Genomic DNA, 17195 nt, shown 5'->3' with positions numbered 1-17195 from the left:
GAACAAACTTTGACTGCTCAGAAGCAGGAAACCATGAACTTATACTTTATCATTATGATCCTGTTTATGTTTATTTTTAATGCAGATATTTAACTTAAATTATTCCACAGTGAAGTATACTTTTTTTTTTTTAAAAGTGTGTATAGAGTGGATCTGTGTAAATTTTGGCACTTCTGCACAGATTCTAAAGAGGACAGAAGAGAGCATCACATGCCCTGGAGCTGGGTGACAGGTAGCTTTTAGCCACCTGATGTCATGCTAGGAAGGGAGCTAAGGCCTCCTAGAAGAAGGACAGATACCCATGTCTGTTGAGCCATCCTTCAGGGTCGAATCAAGGGTCTTTCTTTAGAGCAAGCACCTGTCCCTGAGTTATATATCAGCTCCTGTTTCCCTGAATTTCCAGACTCTGTGTGTAGCTGAGGCATGTTCTTCTTGGTCATCTCCTGCTCCAGGTTCCCTAACTCAACACAACCCCAGGCTCATGTCAAAATGTCCCTCTTCTCCACTGTGCTCCACCTAGACTCTCAGGCAGGTATGGTGTGGGAGGAGCTTCAGGCTCTGAAGGCTGGGAGGAAACTCAGCAGGGTCAGGTCTGGCAGGGTTCCTGGGTGGAGCTGACTGCAGGAGGAGGGACATTTAAACAGCCCCTATAGCCCAGTGGTTGGTTGCTTGCTTCTGTCTCCAGAGGCTCCACAAGCACCATGAAGAGGCTGCTGTGCTCTCTGCTGGGGCTTCTGTGCACCCGAGTTTGCTGTGAGTCTGGCTGTCCACATTCAGGGCACCTGAGGGGACATTGCACATGGAGGGGTGGGGAAAGTAGCTCAGGAGTCCTGCAGAGCTCCCACCTTCTCAGAGGACATGGGGGTGCATTCAGGGCTCAGGGGAAACTGCAATGACAGCCACCTGTATCTCTTTTTCTGTTTCCAATCAGGGGTGAAAGGGCAGCAAGTAGAGCAGAGACCTGCGACCTTGGTAATGCAGGAGGGTGAGAGTGCAACACTGCAGTGCAACTTTTCCACCTCTGCAAACCGAATGCAGTGGTTTCACCAAAGTCCTGGAGGACACCTCATCAGCCTGTTTTACATTCCTTCTGAAACAAAGCAGAGTGGAAGACTGACATCCAAGACAGCCCCTGTGGAGCATCGCAGCTCTTTGTACATTTCCTCCTCCCAGAGCACAGACTCAGGCACTTATCTCTGTGCTGGGGTACACAGTGCTCCCCACACACCTGCAGCCTGTACACAAACATTCTGCTGGGTGGGTGTGGGCCTTTTCACTCACAAGAAATTAGGAAGCCACTGCAGAATCCCTGCCTGTTTTAATAAGGGGAAGAGAGAGGAAGGTTGGTACTGGGAGGGAGGTGGATTCAATTGGGAAATTTAATGATTAAGTTGTGAAGAAAAAATTAAAATAGAAAAGAACATAAAAAGAAGAGCAAAATGTGCAGACTCTGTAAATGAATGTGTATTGGATAAGGACAAATATTTTGAATGAGGATAGAGGTTGTCTGGTTTACTAAAGTGGTGGTTGTAGGTTCTTTTTCAAGATCCATGACTTTACTAAAAGATGGAGGCCATTGCAGAAAACCACAACCAATCAGGATGCAGAGCGATGGGTCCTAGTCACAAGGAACATATCTGCAATGTAACTCCTGCACCTGCTCAGGCTCTGGAAACCCTGAAGAAGACAGGAGGAAACATGGTAAGAGCCAGAGGATCAGAGTTTGCTGTGAAATTGTTCCTTTTAAGAATGTCACCATAGACATGTCAATGTAGATGGGGTAAGTGCTCAAATCCTCTGTCCTAGACACTGAACTATTTGCAACTAAGGAATGCTGATAGGGAGAGAAAGAGTCTTTCCCAGAGATGAGCACAGCAACTGGTAATCCAACACTGATCCGTCAGTCCTGAAAACATACTTACATGTAACAGCATCAAGACTTAACAGGTTTTACATGTGTATTTATGAATAAACATGTATATACATACATACATATATAGCATAATTAATGAAAGATGTGGCCACAAGTTTGAAAGAGAGCAAGGAGGAATAGTTGGACAGTTTTATAAAAAACGAAAAAATTATATTATAACTATATAATCACTTTATAAGATGAGATTGTTATAATCTCAAAATAGTAGAAATATCGAAAATGTAGTAAAAATATTTTTTGTGACTTAATAATCATCATGTGTACAAGTGGTTTATATAAAGGGCAAATAAAACATACCTTATGTCAAATCTAATCATTTATTCATTTCATAAAGCTGTATTGGAAATAACAACATTGTCATTTCATTATGTCTTATGATTGGCTTCTCTCATTTTCCAGAGTGAAGTGGTTTTAGGCAAGATAGAGAGATACGGAATCATGATGATGCATGGAGGAAATGGTAGAAGGGAAGGATAGAAAATATGCTATAGCTGACCTCAACAAACACAAAATCTTTTTCCATCTCAAAAGTATTGGCTCCAGAGAAAGATTCAATGCATTTCCTCAAGGCCTGAGTTTTTTTTTAACTGATTCTTCTTGAGTTTCACATCATGTAGCCCAATTTTCCTCATCTTGCTCTCTCCTCATATCTACTCTCTGCCCTTGCAACATCCCCCACAAAATAAAAAGCAAGGAAATAAAAAGTAAACAAAAGAAAGCAATGCATAGAAGACATCTCATCATGGCAGCTGTACAGTGTGTCACAGTGTGTCCCATAGTACACCCCTCTTTCCACACATCTGCGCGGACAAATGTTCATGTGAGCATTTGGTCTGGATTGAGATCTCTGGCTTCTCTGTGATACCATCAATAGTGGATCCTCCCAGTTGTCTTGTTGTCCTGTGTAATGGAGATCCTGCAGATTTAGATCAGCAGGACGAGCCTTTTTAAAATTCCTATCAGTTCCAAGATGATATAGATTTTGGGGTGCTCCAATTCAAAATCCTGGATCTGGGCCTGTGGTAGCAAATCTGGCAGCATACTGGCTCTACCTTATCAGCATACCCAGGGGGAGCTCTCTGTACTGCTCAGGTTAGACCACTCCATGCCACCATTGGCAGTAGGCATTGTCAGCTCTCCTGCTCTAATGCTCTCAGGAACAGTTCACCCCCCTTTTAAGCTCAGGACACTGTAGAGTGAAAACCTTCCTATTTGGCCACTGAGGGGCAGTGCTGCTTCAGAGCAGGTGAAGGCTGTGGCTCTTCCACAGACTCCTCAGAGAGCTAGAATTTAAAACTATTTAAATAAGTCAAGCATTATTGTCTATGCTGCTTAAGTTTAATTAGAGATCATGATGGAAGATATTTGTCAACACTATGTGCCCAGGATAAACAGATATAGTATAGGTAAATGGCCCATAGTGTTGAAAAATAAGAATTTGCAAGTGAACACTTTACAAGATGCACACTATCCTTCAAGGCCATGATTACCTCTTTTAATGTACATTTCTGAGTTTGTCACCTTCACTTGGTTCACTCTCCAGCTTTATTGATAAAACCTGTGTCTAAATGTATATGTCCTTTCTACTGTGAAATCTACTCACAGTTGAAGCCAGTTCAATCTTCTTCTCCACCAGGATATTCTCTGGCTGGGTTGGGAGCAGTGTCCACACCCTTTTCTTCACCATCTTGTCTAGACAGACAAGGGCCTTTGGTATGCTTCCGTTTTCAGTTCTTGAGTGCTGAGTCTATGTTGAAGATAGAAACTGTTCCTGGTGTGAAAGACACCCAAGCATTCAGCAAATACATAGCACTTCTTCTGTATCTCTTTTTAGTTTTTTTCAGCTTTCATGTCTTTGTATTCAGTCACAGTCTTTAAAACGTCAAGCAAACAATTAAGGAACACACAGTTCATTTATTAAAAACAAAACAAAAGAAAACTATTTTTTGGTGCTGTCAGAACTCCCTCACCAGTGATTGTGGGCATCTTTGTCCAGCATCTCTCTCCTGTCCTTGCCACAGACCTGTTTTCACCAAGCAGCCATCTGTGTCATTAGAAAGACTGTTCAGGCATCACAGTGCTGGTTGGTGCTACAATGTAGATATGCCAAAGAAAAGAATATATCCTTGTTTTCATTGAAGCTGTTAATGTTTTTATTAGGTACAGGTGAAAGCTCAATATATATATATATGTGAGGGGGGGTGGGTGTGGGTGTGGGTGTGGGTGTGGGTGTGTGGGTGTGTGTTTCAGAACTATTTGTGATTTGAGACACTCAGGGAATCATGGAATGTTTCTCCTACAGATAATGGATATAGTTTATGTGAGGTAGATGTGTGGCTGAAAGGATAAGAAAAAGAGAAAATAATAAAAAATATAACAAAGTAACAACTCCTCCCCTACGCATGTTTAAGAATAACATGTTTGGACAGATTTTTATTTTTTATTTTATTTTGGGGGAGAGTTTTAGGTGTTGACACAAACACCAGTCTTGTTTTGCAATTAAAATGTCCTTCAGTTTTAGATCTTTCCATTCTACCTTCTGAGAGCTGGAATTTAGGTATGTGCACCATGCCCACTTTATACCTGCTAGCAACCAATGTCAGGGTCTTGGAGGTGCAAAATCTACTGACTGAACTACATCCCTAGTTCTTTCTCTGAGACTATGGAGCATGGACAATTGTCTGCTGTTGGACTTTGATATTTTTATTTTTTAATTGGGCCTGTGATGATATATATATATATATATATATATATATATATATAAAACATATATAACAAAGTTCTTTCTGTGATATAACTTCCTTATATTCTTTTAACTTCTCTTGTTATAGAACAGAGGTTCTCTACTTTAGGAAATGGTTTTTCATTTATTTTAAGCTTCCACTTCTATGCCTTGTTGATATCAACAGAGAAGCTGAACTGGTTTTAATATTTGTATTTTATCTATGATATTACATGTAAGGAACTTACTCAATGTTTATGTAGACTGGCTATGAGAGTAGTCGAAATGCTGCATTCTTGACTGTGTCCTGTCTAGGATGCAGAATATTTTCTACCTTTCCTCACTGATCTGAAGACCAAAGCCTTTCCAGAGTAGATCTTTCTACTAAATTTTACTTTCTTTTTACAGGTATAGTCTTACCTACATTTAGTTAACCTGGTGTTTATTTTTATAAGAATATAATGAAATTTTAATAAATTTTTCTCTGTAAATGGACTTATGTAAGTGGACACATACAAATGATTATAAGAAATTTAAAATTTTTCTTAAGCGAATGGAGCATATATGTTCCTTGGTTCATTTACTCACAAACTTAGCTGGCAATGGGATAGTATAATTCATTGTCTGTTTTCAATGAACTTTGTTAATGTATCCAATAAACCCTAAATGATCTGGAACTGAAAAGACAGCTCAGTGATTAAGCATGCTTGATGTATTCATCCTAATCTTGCTCTCCATGCTAGGATTCTGTCTGCCTTAAGTTTTCACAGGCCTTGTGCAGACTGTCACAAAACTGCTCCTTCATAAGTTCAGCTGCCCTGCTGTATCCAGAAGACACTGTTTCCTGTAGTCATCCACCATTCTGGTCCCAACACTGATTTTTCTTCTGCAATGATCCCTTAACCTTGGGAGGAGAGCATGTGGTAGATATGTGCCATGAGGATTGACCATCCCACACTCTCTTCTCTGCACGGTGGCTGACAGTAGGCACAGGGCTAACCATTGACCAGTCCAGTGAGTTTCTAATGAGGACTGAGAGCTCCGTTCATCTATGTGGACATGATGGGAAGACATTAGGAGTTGGATTCATACTATAAGCATTCAGTAGACTACTATAGTCAGTTCTCCCATAGGGCATATGACATTATCAAAATTATCAAGACACATTAATTGTACAAATTACTGGGTTTGTTGTGAGATTTTAATGTATGCCTATGTGACAATTTCCTTGTATTCATCTTGTCGTCACTCTCTGTTGTTCTCTCCTTTCCCTTTGTCCCCGTTACACTTCCCTTACTGGTTTGTCTAACTTCTACTTTCAAATACTACTTTCTTTTTCTTTACTCCTTTTTTCTTTTGTTTTTGATAGTTCATTTGTTTTTACAAATGAGAACACATACATATTGTGTAGGTCTACAGGTCTGCTTTATTTTGCTTAACATTGTGTCCTTCAATACTATCCACTTTCCTACAGATGGCAGAAACTCATATTTCCTTGCAGCTGAATATGACTCTGTACCTTCAGGTACAATATTCTGTCCATTCATTGGTTGACAGGTGGTACCTAGGCTGTGTCTACATCTTGCCAGTCACGAATGGTGCTATAATACACATGCATGTGCAGGTGTCTCTCTCATGAAACGACCTCTTTCTCCTGGATAAATGCCCATAAGTGATATTAGTTGGATCATTGGTCTTTCTTCCTTCCTTGCTTCCTTGCTTCCTTTCTGCTTTCTGTCTTTTCTTCCTCCTTGCCTTCCTCCCACTCTCTTCTTTTTTCTATCAGAAAATCCACACTATTCTGGGTGTCTATATTAACCCACATTTCTATCAGTGTGTGATGGAAGAATTATAATGAGGAGATTTGTGATTCTCTTGACTCTATTTTTAGCAATACCAAATTTGAAATCAAAGGAGAAGTGCTTCCTCTGTGAGAAATAGCTTTAGGGAGTGTTTGTGAAGGGTGGAGCCAGCTGAAAGAACTGAGGTGCCTGTGAAGTTGGAGTCAGTGTTCTGTGGGAGAGAAAAGGCCACCTGAGTTCTCCCCAATCTTCAGTCTAGGAGGAATGGACAAGGTCCTGAAAGCATTATTTTTAGTCCTAGGCCTTCACCTAGCTGGTGAGTCATGGAGGAGAAACCACATATCTCAGGATATGTGATTGATTTGGAGGCAGGAGGGAATTGGGGCACCAGACAAGTCATTAGTCTTGAAACCATCAGCAGACAGTACATCCTCAGGAACCTAACACCATTTGCTGTTTCCCTGCACAGGGGTGAGTGGCCAGCAGAAGGAAAGACACGACCAGCAGCACGTGAGACAAAGTCTGAAATCTCTGACAGTCTGGGAAGGAGGGACCACAGTTCTGAACTGCACTTATGAAAACAGCGCATTTGACTACTTCCCATGGTACCAGCAATTCCCTGGTGAAGGCCCTGCTCTCCTGATAGCCATACGTTCAGTGTCTAATAAAAAGGAAGAAGGACGATTCACAGTCTTTTTAAGTAAGAGCGACAAACAGCTCTCCTTGCACATCGCAGACTCTCAGCCTGGAGACTCAGCCACCTACTTCTGTGCAGCAAGTGCACAGTGCTTCGCAGACACCTGCAGCCCAGACCCAAACCTGCAGCTGAGGCTCCAGCAAAGCCTGCAGCGGGGCTGAGCCTAGAGGGTATGCAGGACCAGGTGACAGGGGGCACTGTGAGTCTAAGGGTTAGACTCCCTCAGCCCAGAGACAGATCAAGATGAAGTCTCAGCATTTTCTACATTCTCTGTTTGCTCCTCAAGAACAGCTGGAATTTCAGATCCATTTCCTTAACTGGTTTAGAGGATTTGTTTTTTCATTTTTTAAAATTTATTATTGATACAGTATTATGTCTGCATGTATGCCTGCAGACCAGCAGAGGGCACCAGATCTCACTCTAGATGGTTGTGAGCCACCATGTGGTCGCTGGGAATTGAACTCAGGAACTTTGCAAGGGCAGTCAGTGCTCTTATCCTCTGATCCATCTTCCCCAGTCCCTAGAGGATTCTTTTATTCCATGGTTATAGAAATAGTTCTCTGTGTGTTTGGTTTGCAGCAACTACAAATTATGAAGGCCCTGTTCCCTACACTCTTGTCAGTGAAGTTGTTCATGTGTGGTTGTTACAGCCAGTGTCAGGAGACCTTGACTTTGGCCTCTGGGATAGAAATCACATAGTCTTTCCTTCTACATTAATCTCCTTTGATAACCATGTCATTGGGAATTTATATGACCAATGAACTCTTCTACTTCCTCTTGTTTTGCCTCCTATGTCTTCATTTACCTTCAAGAAATTCAAGCATGTAAACCAGAAGGCCCTCACAAGGATACGGGTGTGTTTAAAATAGATAAATGACATCAGTGAGGAGGAAAGAATGCAAATTAGTCATATAATGAAAATACACAACTTTCACTAAAGAAATTATTTTACATGTGTATTTCATAAATGAACAAAATATAAAAATGAACATAAAGGCGTAGTCAATAGAAGCAGCTGCAGTATTTGTGGACATCAGCAAAACACAGAATTAAAGATTCTTTCACTGCCTAATACTTGGCGAGGATTGCTCACTTAATGCTATATAAAAGCCAAAAAGATTTCCAATCAAGAAAAATTTAAATTCATTTTTATGCCACATTGTTAATGGCTTTGGAAGCCATAACATCTTTGGGATCCTAGACAGGAGTAATTTTTGAGGTTTGGTAGGCTAACCTGAGCAACATAGTAAAACTCTGTCTCAGAAAACCAAAACCAACAAAAACAACATGGAAGATATTATACTTAAACATCTAAAGCCTACAAGTTCTTTTTCTTGTCTACAGTGAATAGTTTTTCATTATGAAAACAGAACAGTCACATAGGAAAATAAAGTCAATTGGCTCTTAGCAGTAGGAGATATATCTCATAATACCGATATGTGAACTCCTCCTGGTTTTCAAGGTCTTCTATCCCTGTCAAGTTTTAAACTTGAGTCAAAACAAAACAAAACAAAACAAACAAAGAAACCCCAGAATTTCTATCTGATTGAAATAGGCTTCATTGAATACAACAACCTAGAATGGAAGTAAGCAAAGAGTGAAAGCATATTTGAGGATGTGCAACATAGAATTTGGAAACTCTGTGTACCTCAAGACACACCCTGAGCATCCTAGAGAATAAAAGGCTGGAAATAACTTCAAGAGTACTGAGGGAAGGTGAGGGAAAGTTGACTTAGAATAACCCAGTCATCACCACTTGGGTGTCTTCATACAGTTATCAAGCAAATTCTGCTTTTAAAGATTGAACTTTGACATAAATTTCGTCATCAGATGCATTTTCAGCATACAGTCAAGGAAAGTCTTCATTCCTTCAGGGTCTGAAGGCAAAAATGTTTATATTGGGCATTGCTCACATATCCACAGATTTGTGAATGAAAGATCATTTAGAAAGGAGTTTTGTTTTCACGAAAACTGTAACAACTGCAGAATAGCATCAAAAGTGGGCATGCTTCCGTGCCATTGAATGACATTGCTAAACATCTGGTCACAGAGGCTCCTCACTCTCTTTCTTCTCCTTCTCAGACTCCTGAAGATTACCACAGAGTTGTGTCATCACAATAATCCTTTGTTGGGGTCAATGGCTCTCCAGGACCCAAACAGAGACTTCAGACTCTCTAGTCTGTTTTGATTTCATTTGCCTGAGCTGCTGCTTTATGGATGTTGAAGTCCCAGTGGTCTGGGGTGAGGATTCATGGTTTGTCTCTGAAAAGAGGCCAGGATTGATGTGAAATATGTGTCATATTTCATCATCAATCAAACCAGGGTCAGGACAGTTGGAAGTTGAGTGAATACAAGCAATACATTAAGGATTCTTGCTGTCTTGCCGTTCTTTCATACTGTCCACCAATTTCATGTTCTTTCTCTTCATCTCACTTTCAAAAAACAAAAACAAAACACCCCAGACAAAAAAAAACTAAATACCCACAAAACAAAACCAAAAGTTCAATTAAATTAAAAAATGCCAAAACCAAGCAAAACTCATGGAGCAGGAGTTAGAGAAGAGGAAAATTCTGATTAAAAAATATTGTATCAACAAAAGCATTAATTTAACAGGTAGCAATTGCTATCTCTTTAGAAAGGGGAAATTTCTTTTCTTCAATATAGAGACACTGAGTTTACCGACCATGACATGACTAAGGTAATGCCATCCTGTCCAGACTCCATTTTGTTTCTGCTTAGACATTTCTCAGTCACATCTGCCTTGGCAACACAACCTGACCTTGGTCCAGACATATTGACCAAAGTAAACAATATTTATACAAGCTAAACATGAATTAAAATAGTTGAAGAAGGCAAAAGTTAAGGTTAAATGTCATATTGTGCTGGAAATAACTACTATGTACTGTCAAAACAATTATTAAAAAGTTCCTATGACAATAAAAAAACTAAAGACTGAATGTTGGCTTGTCCTGAGAAAGCCACTCAGGCCTTATCACAGATTGATTTATTGACTTTGATATTTTTAATTTATTGCTTTTATTTGGTTAAAATAGAATTACATCATTTTTTACATATTACGTTAAATTCCTCAAACCCCTTCTATGTCCTCTATCTCTAGTCTCTGCCATGTTCTTCAATAATAACTGCAAATCCATGGGCGCTTTTTCTATGATTACTGTTGTTTAACACAGATGCACACACATACACACACACACACACACACAATTATGTACAGACATTCTTCTGAGTCTGTTTAGAGCTGGTTCTGTGCACATGATTTCAGTGCTGACCACTTGTTATTGTATCATTAATCAGGGCTCTTCCCTGGAAAGGACCATTTCTGGCTCTCAGCAGTACTTAGTTGTCTGTAGTTCCTTGTGTAGGTACAGGGCACCACGTCATTTCTTCTTTTTTTTTTTTAAAGATTTTATTTATTTACACATACATATGCATGCATACATACAGTATTCTGTCTGCATACGTGCCTGCAGGCTAGAAGAGGGCACCAGATCATATTATAGATGGTTATGAGCCACTATGTGGTTGCTGGAAATTGAACTCAGGACCTTTGGAAGAACAGCCAATGCTCTTAACCTCTCAGCCACCTCTCCAGCCCCATGTCATTTCTGTAGTGAAAATTTTCCTTAAAACACACAAAAACATTAAAGGAATATGTTTTTGTTTTTGTCAGGTGTGCAAATATGTGACTGAGTCATAGCAGGTGACTATGATTTGCCTCATGCTCTAACAGAGTTGTGGTTCTTCCAGCCGCAAATAGTTTCTGTGAGTGTGTCAAGTTTGGAATTCTGGGAACTTTTCAGAGGATCTTTAAATGCTAGAGGCCCAAGTAGCAGATCTGCTGTTGTTGGGTGCTTGTTGGTTGGATGCTGTTTGTCAAGTAGTTGTATACAAAGAATCAAGAAGTTAGGTATCCTGATGGAGTAGATAAATTTTACCCAAGGAAACTTGACATCCCTAATAAGCAAGAAGTAGTCTACTGATAACTTTGCTCACTTTCACCATTATTAGTTTTTCTCTAAAGAAATGAAGAACATGGGGTGGTGAAGAGTAAAGGAGAGAAAAAGAAACCCCAAATGTAGCAACATGCAGGTACAATTTTTCTTGGCTAGTGGTATCATCATTGTTCAGTACTTGCTGTGCAGACATACTTTTGTGGTGTCAAGGCTATTGCTCCCCCATCATTTCTAGCAGAACTTCTTGAGGCACACTTCCTGGTCTTCTTGTTCTTATACTTTCTTGGTGCCCTGTTTTCTTCAATGTTTTTTGGGCCTTTGTTGTAGGAGTCTTGTTGTAGATGTATTTGTTTGGGGTGGTGAAAGTTCCATAATCAGTTGTTTTTTTTTTTTTTTTTTTAACCAGTTGTTATTTTCTGTGATGGTCTTCCTCTGCTGACAAGAAAACCTTTCTTGAGAGGCATGAGAGGTAATCTTCCAGGTCTTGGTCCAAAGTATAGGGCTTCCCTCAACTGAGACTTGCTTTTGATCTCTGAGAGGAAACCTAGCAGAACAGCAATAGTCAGCATTCTTCTAAGAGCCTCTTGGATTTCCTTGATCAACATATTGAAAAGAGGTTTCCCATGCCTGGCACTTGGTTTCCTGTTAGATGATCCTTCTTTTGAGGGGATATTGCCAGCCCAAGTGGAATAACTTCATTAAAATATATATGAAATATAATTCCAGGTAAACATGAAGTAATAAATATCCTTAAGGGTATTTCAACCATCCTCAGTGGCATTTAACTTCTCTCTGTCTTCTTCTGTGTTGACCTCCCTCCCAACTTCCAAATTAAGCCCAACATCATCCCCATTTTCCTCAATGCCTGATCTCTTCTTGTGGTTCTTTAAATCTAAGCATCATTCTTTAAAATATTTTATTTTATTAATTGCTTTGTGTGTGTGTGTGTGTGTGTGTGTGTGTGTGTGGTGGGTGGAAGCACACAGGTCTGTGTGAGTGTACACAAACTTGTATACATACATGGTGGACACATCTGTGTGCATGTAAAGGCCAAAAGTTGGTGTCCATGCACTCAAAGGTGGAGTTTCAGGCTTTTCAGAAAACATAACTTATTAAATGTGTCCTGGGACATGAACTTCAGTATTTATCATTAGCAACAAGTGCTTTGACTCGTTGAGTTATCTGTTCACCAACCTTAACTTTTATCTTCACTGCGAAGCATTGTCTACCAAATAAATCACAGGAAAGACAAAGCAGTATTTAGAATGAGACCAATTGTCCACCTCAGCACTTAAACCCAGGAAAAACCCAGTGTACTACAAAGCCACGTCTCAGAGGCTGTGGCTATGCAGCTTGCAGGGCGTCCACTCACTCTCTGGAGATCTAGAGCAGGAGCACAGCCTTGCCACCCTGTGCTGCCCAGGCTGCTGTGGCTCCCATGATCTCCTGCTTAGCCACAGAGAAAGTCCAGGGCATGGGCTCTCAGCACTAAGCAGTGAAATGGGCAGAGAATATGAATCTGATATCAGAAACTTGTCCCTGAAGTACATGTTGATCTGCTATTTTTTCTTATAGAAAGAACTGGAGCTCTTTCAGAGACCTTGTTTGTATTTTCTCCTCTGATTGCCTGTAGGGTAATTTCCTCCATTGGAATAATGAGAGCAGGTCAAGGATTAAGAGATATATTCTAAATGGTGATATAGCTGTACACACAAAAACATTCAACAACAAACCCATGTGTAACATGACTCTAATGCTTACAGGTTATATGTATCTTGAACATATAATATGCTCAAGTCACAGGGAGACCTGCCATGCTTATCATGAAACTGGTTTCTAAATTAAAGTACAGAAAGTTTACAAGTGAGATGGAATATGACAGTAAAATGTTACAAAAATTTCTAGGACATGTAACAAGGAGAGTTCTCTGTGTGGCGAAAACAGAACACATCCTGTGAGTACAACTTGATGGTAAACTTTTACAAGAGAGTCAGTTTTTTTAGCAGTGGGTTTAAAAATTATTGTAACTTCCCAACCAACTGTGTGTGAATGTGTGTGTGTGTATGTGTGTGTGTGTGTTTGTGTGTGTGTGAACCAGTGGTCATCAATGGTTATCTCTCTCATTTTTTGTCACATTTATTTATTTATTTATTTTTGTGGGAACTCTTACTTAAACTGAAGCTCATCAATGACTAACTAGTGAGACCCCAAGATGCTCATGTCTATGCTTCTCAGAGCCCTGACTGAAGGAGCATCCATAGCTTCTGGATTCTTACAGGGGTCCTGGAGATCCACACAAAGGGACTCATGATGTACAGTTGTCAACAGACACACTGAACATCTTCTTATCCCCTGAAGACTATTATTTTATTCCTGTTACAATTTGCCAGGGCATAAGCAAATGGGGATCTTCTGGAATGCTGATGGGACAGAATTTGGATAGACTGTGGCACTGAGCAAAGGAGGAAGACTCTTTCAGATACCAGTGTTTCAAAGGGAAATTCATGGGTCCAAGGGGACTTAATCATTTTTTTTATTAAGCTTAAATAGACAATTAGACAATGGATGGAGAGAGGATAACATAAGATAATTGTCTACAAGTGAACTACATATCACACACGGCTCATTATGAATTTTACTTTGGTTCCCAAAATCATCTCCCTGAATAACACCCATGTGTGCAAAGCTACTTCCCCCTCAGCAGGGATGGATTTTCTCAAACTCCCTATCAGACAAGGATGCAAGTAGATGCCTGTGGTAAGCTACACTTTTCTCTTTGTACATGGAGGTTGTAACCTATGATTACACAAAACCACATTTCCTGCTTGAGGCAATGTCAGAAACACAGGAGGTACAAGTGCTCACTGGGAGGCTCTCAGGCACTGAACACTGAGCTGAGTCAGAGCTGACACACTCATCCAGAGGGACCTGCAACACATGCCTCCCTGCAGCCTGCTCTGTGTTTTGGTGGCCTTGACCTTCTCTGGTATGTACGTTTCACATAACTGAGGATATTTTGTAGGAAGTATTGTCCCATGCAAATGGCCATTTACATTGACATGAGAGGGAAAATGGATTGGAGAAAAGTGAGCAGAAATGTCTTCAGTTAAGTTTGTCTTTGGATTTTTAAGGGGCCCTTTTCTTACACTGCTTTGTGTACACTATCATAGGATAGGCTTTTTATTCTTTCCTCTGGTTGTTCTGCAGGATTCAATGTGGCCCAGAAAGTCACTCAGGTCCAGTCAACTACAAGCAGTCACTATGGAGAAGAAGTCACTCTGGACTGTTCATATGAGACAAGTCAGAACTTATACCGTCTTTTTTGGTATAAGCAGCTTGTTACTGGAGAGATGATTTTCCTTATTAGGCAACTTTCTTCTTCTACTCAGAATGAGAGGAATGGCCGCTATTCTGTCACCATGAAGAAATCAGCCAAGTCCTTCAGCCTTGTCATTTCAGCCTCACAGCTAGAAGACTCGGGGACATATTTCTGTGCACTCTGGGAGGTGACCCACAGTGTTTGAAGTGACAGCACAAGCTGAACAAAAACTGGAGCTCCTTAAGCATTGCTCATCGCAGGAGCCCAGCTGAGAAGCACACCTGCACATGCTGAACAGGAAGTCTCACTGTGGATGCTTCCTCTGTGGTCTGCATCAGTAGTGTGTTTCTAAGTAAAACCTCATCCCAGGCAATTCAGAGACAGTTATGATGAGTGGTTTTCTTTTAATACTTTGTCTTGAAATTATTTAGTTAAAAATAGATCAGAGAATATGTGTAACATTTTCTACAGTTGGGAATATTGCATCACAACAATTTAAAGTGTTAGTTTCTCTTGATATTGGCAACAGCACACACCTGAGAGGAGTTGTCTGGAAGAGCAAAGAGCATAATTTTCTTGTGAAGTTACACTCAGAGAAGCAGAGTCATCATGAATAAAGTGGTCAGAGACAGATCATAAGGACTTCATCCATGAAATACTGGAAGTTCCTGGGTTATCCTCACAAATCTTTGTCTCTGTATCTGGTACTGAGCCTGAGGTACTGAAGGTCAGCTAGAGCAGCAATTGGGAAGGACAGTTGCATGAGGGCAGCACATGGGTGTATTGAGACTTGTGAAAATACAGTGAGACCCAGAAGATAATTGATGTCTAGAAGGATGACCCTCCACATCTCCTCAATCTCTCTAGTTTTGGGGAAATTCAGAAGAAGAGATCACATTTGCCAACACAATACAAACAGACTTGACCCAAGACAAACAAAAGTTATAGAAGTGAGGAGTAGAATGTTAATGGTAAATGGATCTGGAACCTCATTGACATTATATGTGCTTGGAGCCTGAATTTGTAGTGCTATAATATAAATTAAACAATATATAATATTAAAAAATCACCTATGCTTTAAGTCTTCTAATGTTGCTTCTTCCATGTTCACCCCAAAACAGAATGACATGGGGAAAGAAAATCTGAGAAATGTGTTTCTGAATGTGTATTTAAAGATTGTTTATATCATGAGTGTAAACTGTTTTGCCAGCATGTACAAGTGTGTACTGTGTGCATGTCTGGTTTTCATGGAGACTGGAAGGGGCATTAGATTCCCTGACATTGGAGTTATTGAAGAGAATGAGTTACTATAGAATGCCAGGAACTGAATCTGATTCTTCTGCAAAAGCAGCAAGTGATACTAAGTACTGTGTCTAAGTTCCAGCCCCCATTTCAAAGAAATCTCTTCGACTCACCAAATAGAAGTCACAGAATAACTGTCTGGGTTAACAAACAATGCCAACTATTTGTGTCTCCAGGAAGCCGCTCTCATAAAGAAGAACATTTAAAACTGGTAGTTAAAGGTTAGAGATCAACATGCCCAATAAATGAAAGCTGTAAACATGACACAGCAAGTCTCATATCTAAAAGAGGACATTTCTGACCACAGCCAGACAGAAAGATGAAGAGAACAACTACATAGCAATAGAGAGTAGACCCTGGAAATGTTAATGCATGGCACCATGGCGCTCTCAGTTCAACAAAATAGACACTATATTACATGAAATGTCACATGGACCCCTAATCAGTAAGGATCTGAGACTGCATTGCCTCACTGTGATTTTAACAAACCCTCCTACATAAAAAACCCAGCAAAAGAATCTTCAAAGTTACTAAGGACTTCTGCAAGTTCACCTCTCTGATTTTGGAAGAATTCCAGGCAGACAGGCGTGGCAAGGCTTGGGAAGTACTTAGAGAACTCACTAAATCCCAAAAAACAAAATCTGTTAACAAATGTAAAATTCAAATTCTCTATTCTGAGAAACAAAAGCCTGGTTCTTCATTAGAAGAAAAGTCAGCAGGGGAAACAAATTTTAAGGAAAAGTAAATACATATCGCTAACATCCAATGAACTTCTTTGCAATTGTCTTTCTTAAAGGTTACTCAGTTGGATTCAATGGCATCTACCTGCTGTCTATGCACGTGAGACAGAGGATTGTCAGTTTGAATTCACTCAACATAACAGCTACATTCTGCCTAAAGAAAAAAAAAACAAAATTTCTACAGTGGGAAGTTCACTGGCACACTAAAATATATTTTTGCAATAAAGAAAAAGCCCAAATGAACCTCATCTAGAAGAAAGGAAAGGTTTTACTGAGAAAAAGATGGTTGACTTACTTTTAGTTACTGTTAACCTATATGAAAGACTACATATTTCACAATCTAACTCAGACCTGATAACCTTGTATGACGTCTCTTACTTTTCTCAGTTTTGGTGTTCAGGATTGAGACGCAACTTTTCTAACTCAATAGCATCTTTCTTTAATATCAGCCAGAATGTAGCACAAGAGCAGTGCCTAAAGTGTAGGGGTTTTTCTTCTGCTTTGTTTTTTGTTTCTTTGTTTTTGATGAGGAGCAGTAGCTTGGAGCAGGGTGGCTGGATGCTTCAGTTATGGTGAGATTACTGGTTGCATCCCACCTAAGCGAATGAGAAAAGGATGCCAAGCCTAAATACACATTGCCCAAGGAGCAACAGATTAAAAAGAAATCATTAACTCAGCTGTTAACAGTGCTGAGTGTCTCAGCAAG

The 17195-nt window shown here is 40.0% G+C and overlaps 3 gene segments (V, D, J or C); all 3 read left to right on the top strand.

The window, feature by feature from the left end:
• The first annotated feature begins 701 nt into the window (after positions 1-701).
• LOC132656307 (T cell receptor alpha variable 22-like) lies at positions 702-2410 on the top strand. The segment is given in 3 exon segments: positions 702-753; positions 932-1257; positions 2333-2410. Coding segments are annotated over 3 exon segments (456 nt in total).
• A 4311-nt stretch (positions 2411-6721) lies between these two features.
• LOC132656604 (T cell receptor alpha variable 23/delta variable 6-like) lies at positions 6722-7315 on the top strand. The segment is given in 2 exon segments: positions 6722-6773; positions 6927-7315. Coding segments are annotated over 2 exon segments (441 nt in total).
• A 6551-nt stretch (positions 7316-13866) lies between these two features.
• Positions 13867-14652, top strand: LOC132656306 (T cell receptor delta variable 1-like). The segment is given in 2 exon segments: positions 13867-13885; positions 14336-14652. Coding segments are annotated over 2 exon segments (336 nt in total).
• Positions 14653-17195: the final 2543 nt, after the last annotated feature.

Source organism: Meriones unguiculatus, chromosome 9, assembly GCF_030254825.1.
Source record: "Meriones unguiculatus strain TT.TT164.6M chromosome 9, Bangor_MerUng_6.1, whole genome shotgun sequence".
Taxonomy (NCBI): domain Eukaryota; kingdom Metazoa; phylum Chordata; class Mammalia; order Rodentia; family Muridae; genus Meriones; species Meriones unguiculatus.
This window is presented reverse-complemented; position numbering and strand designations above follow the sequence as displayed.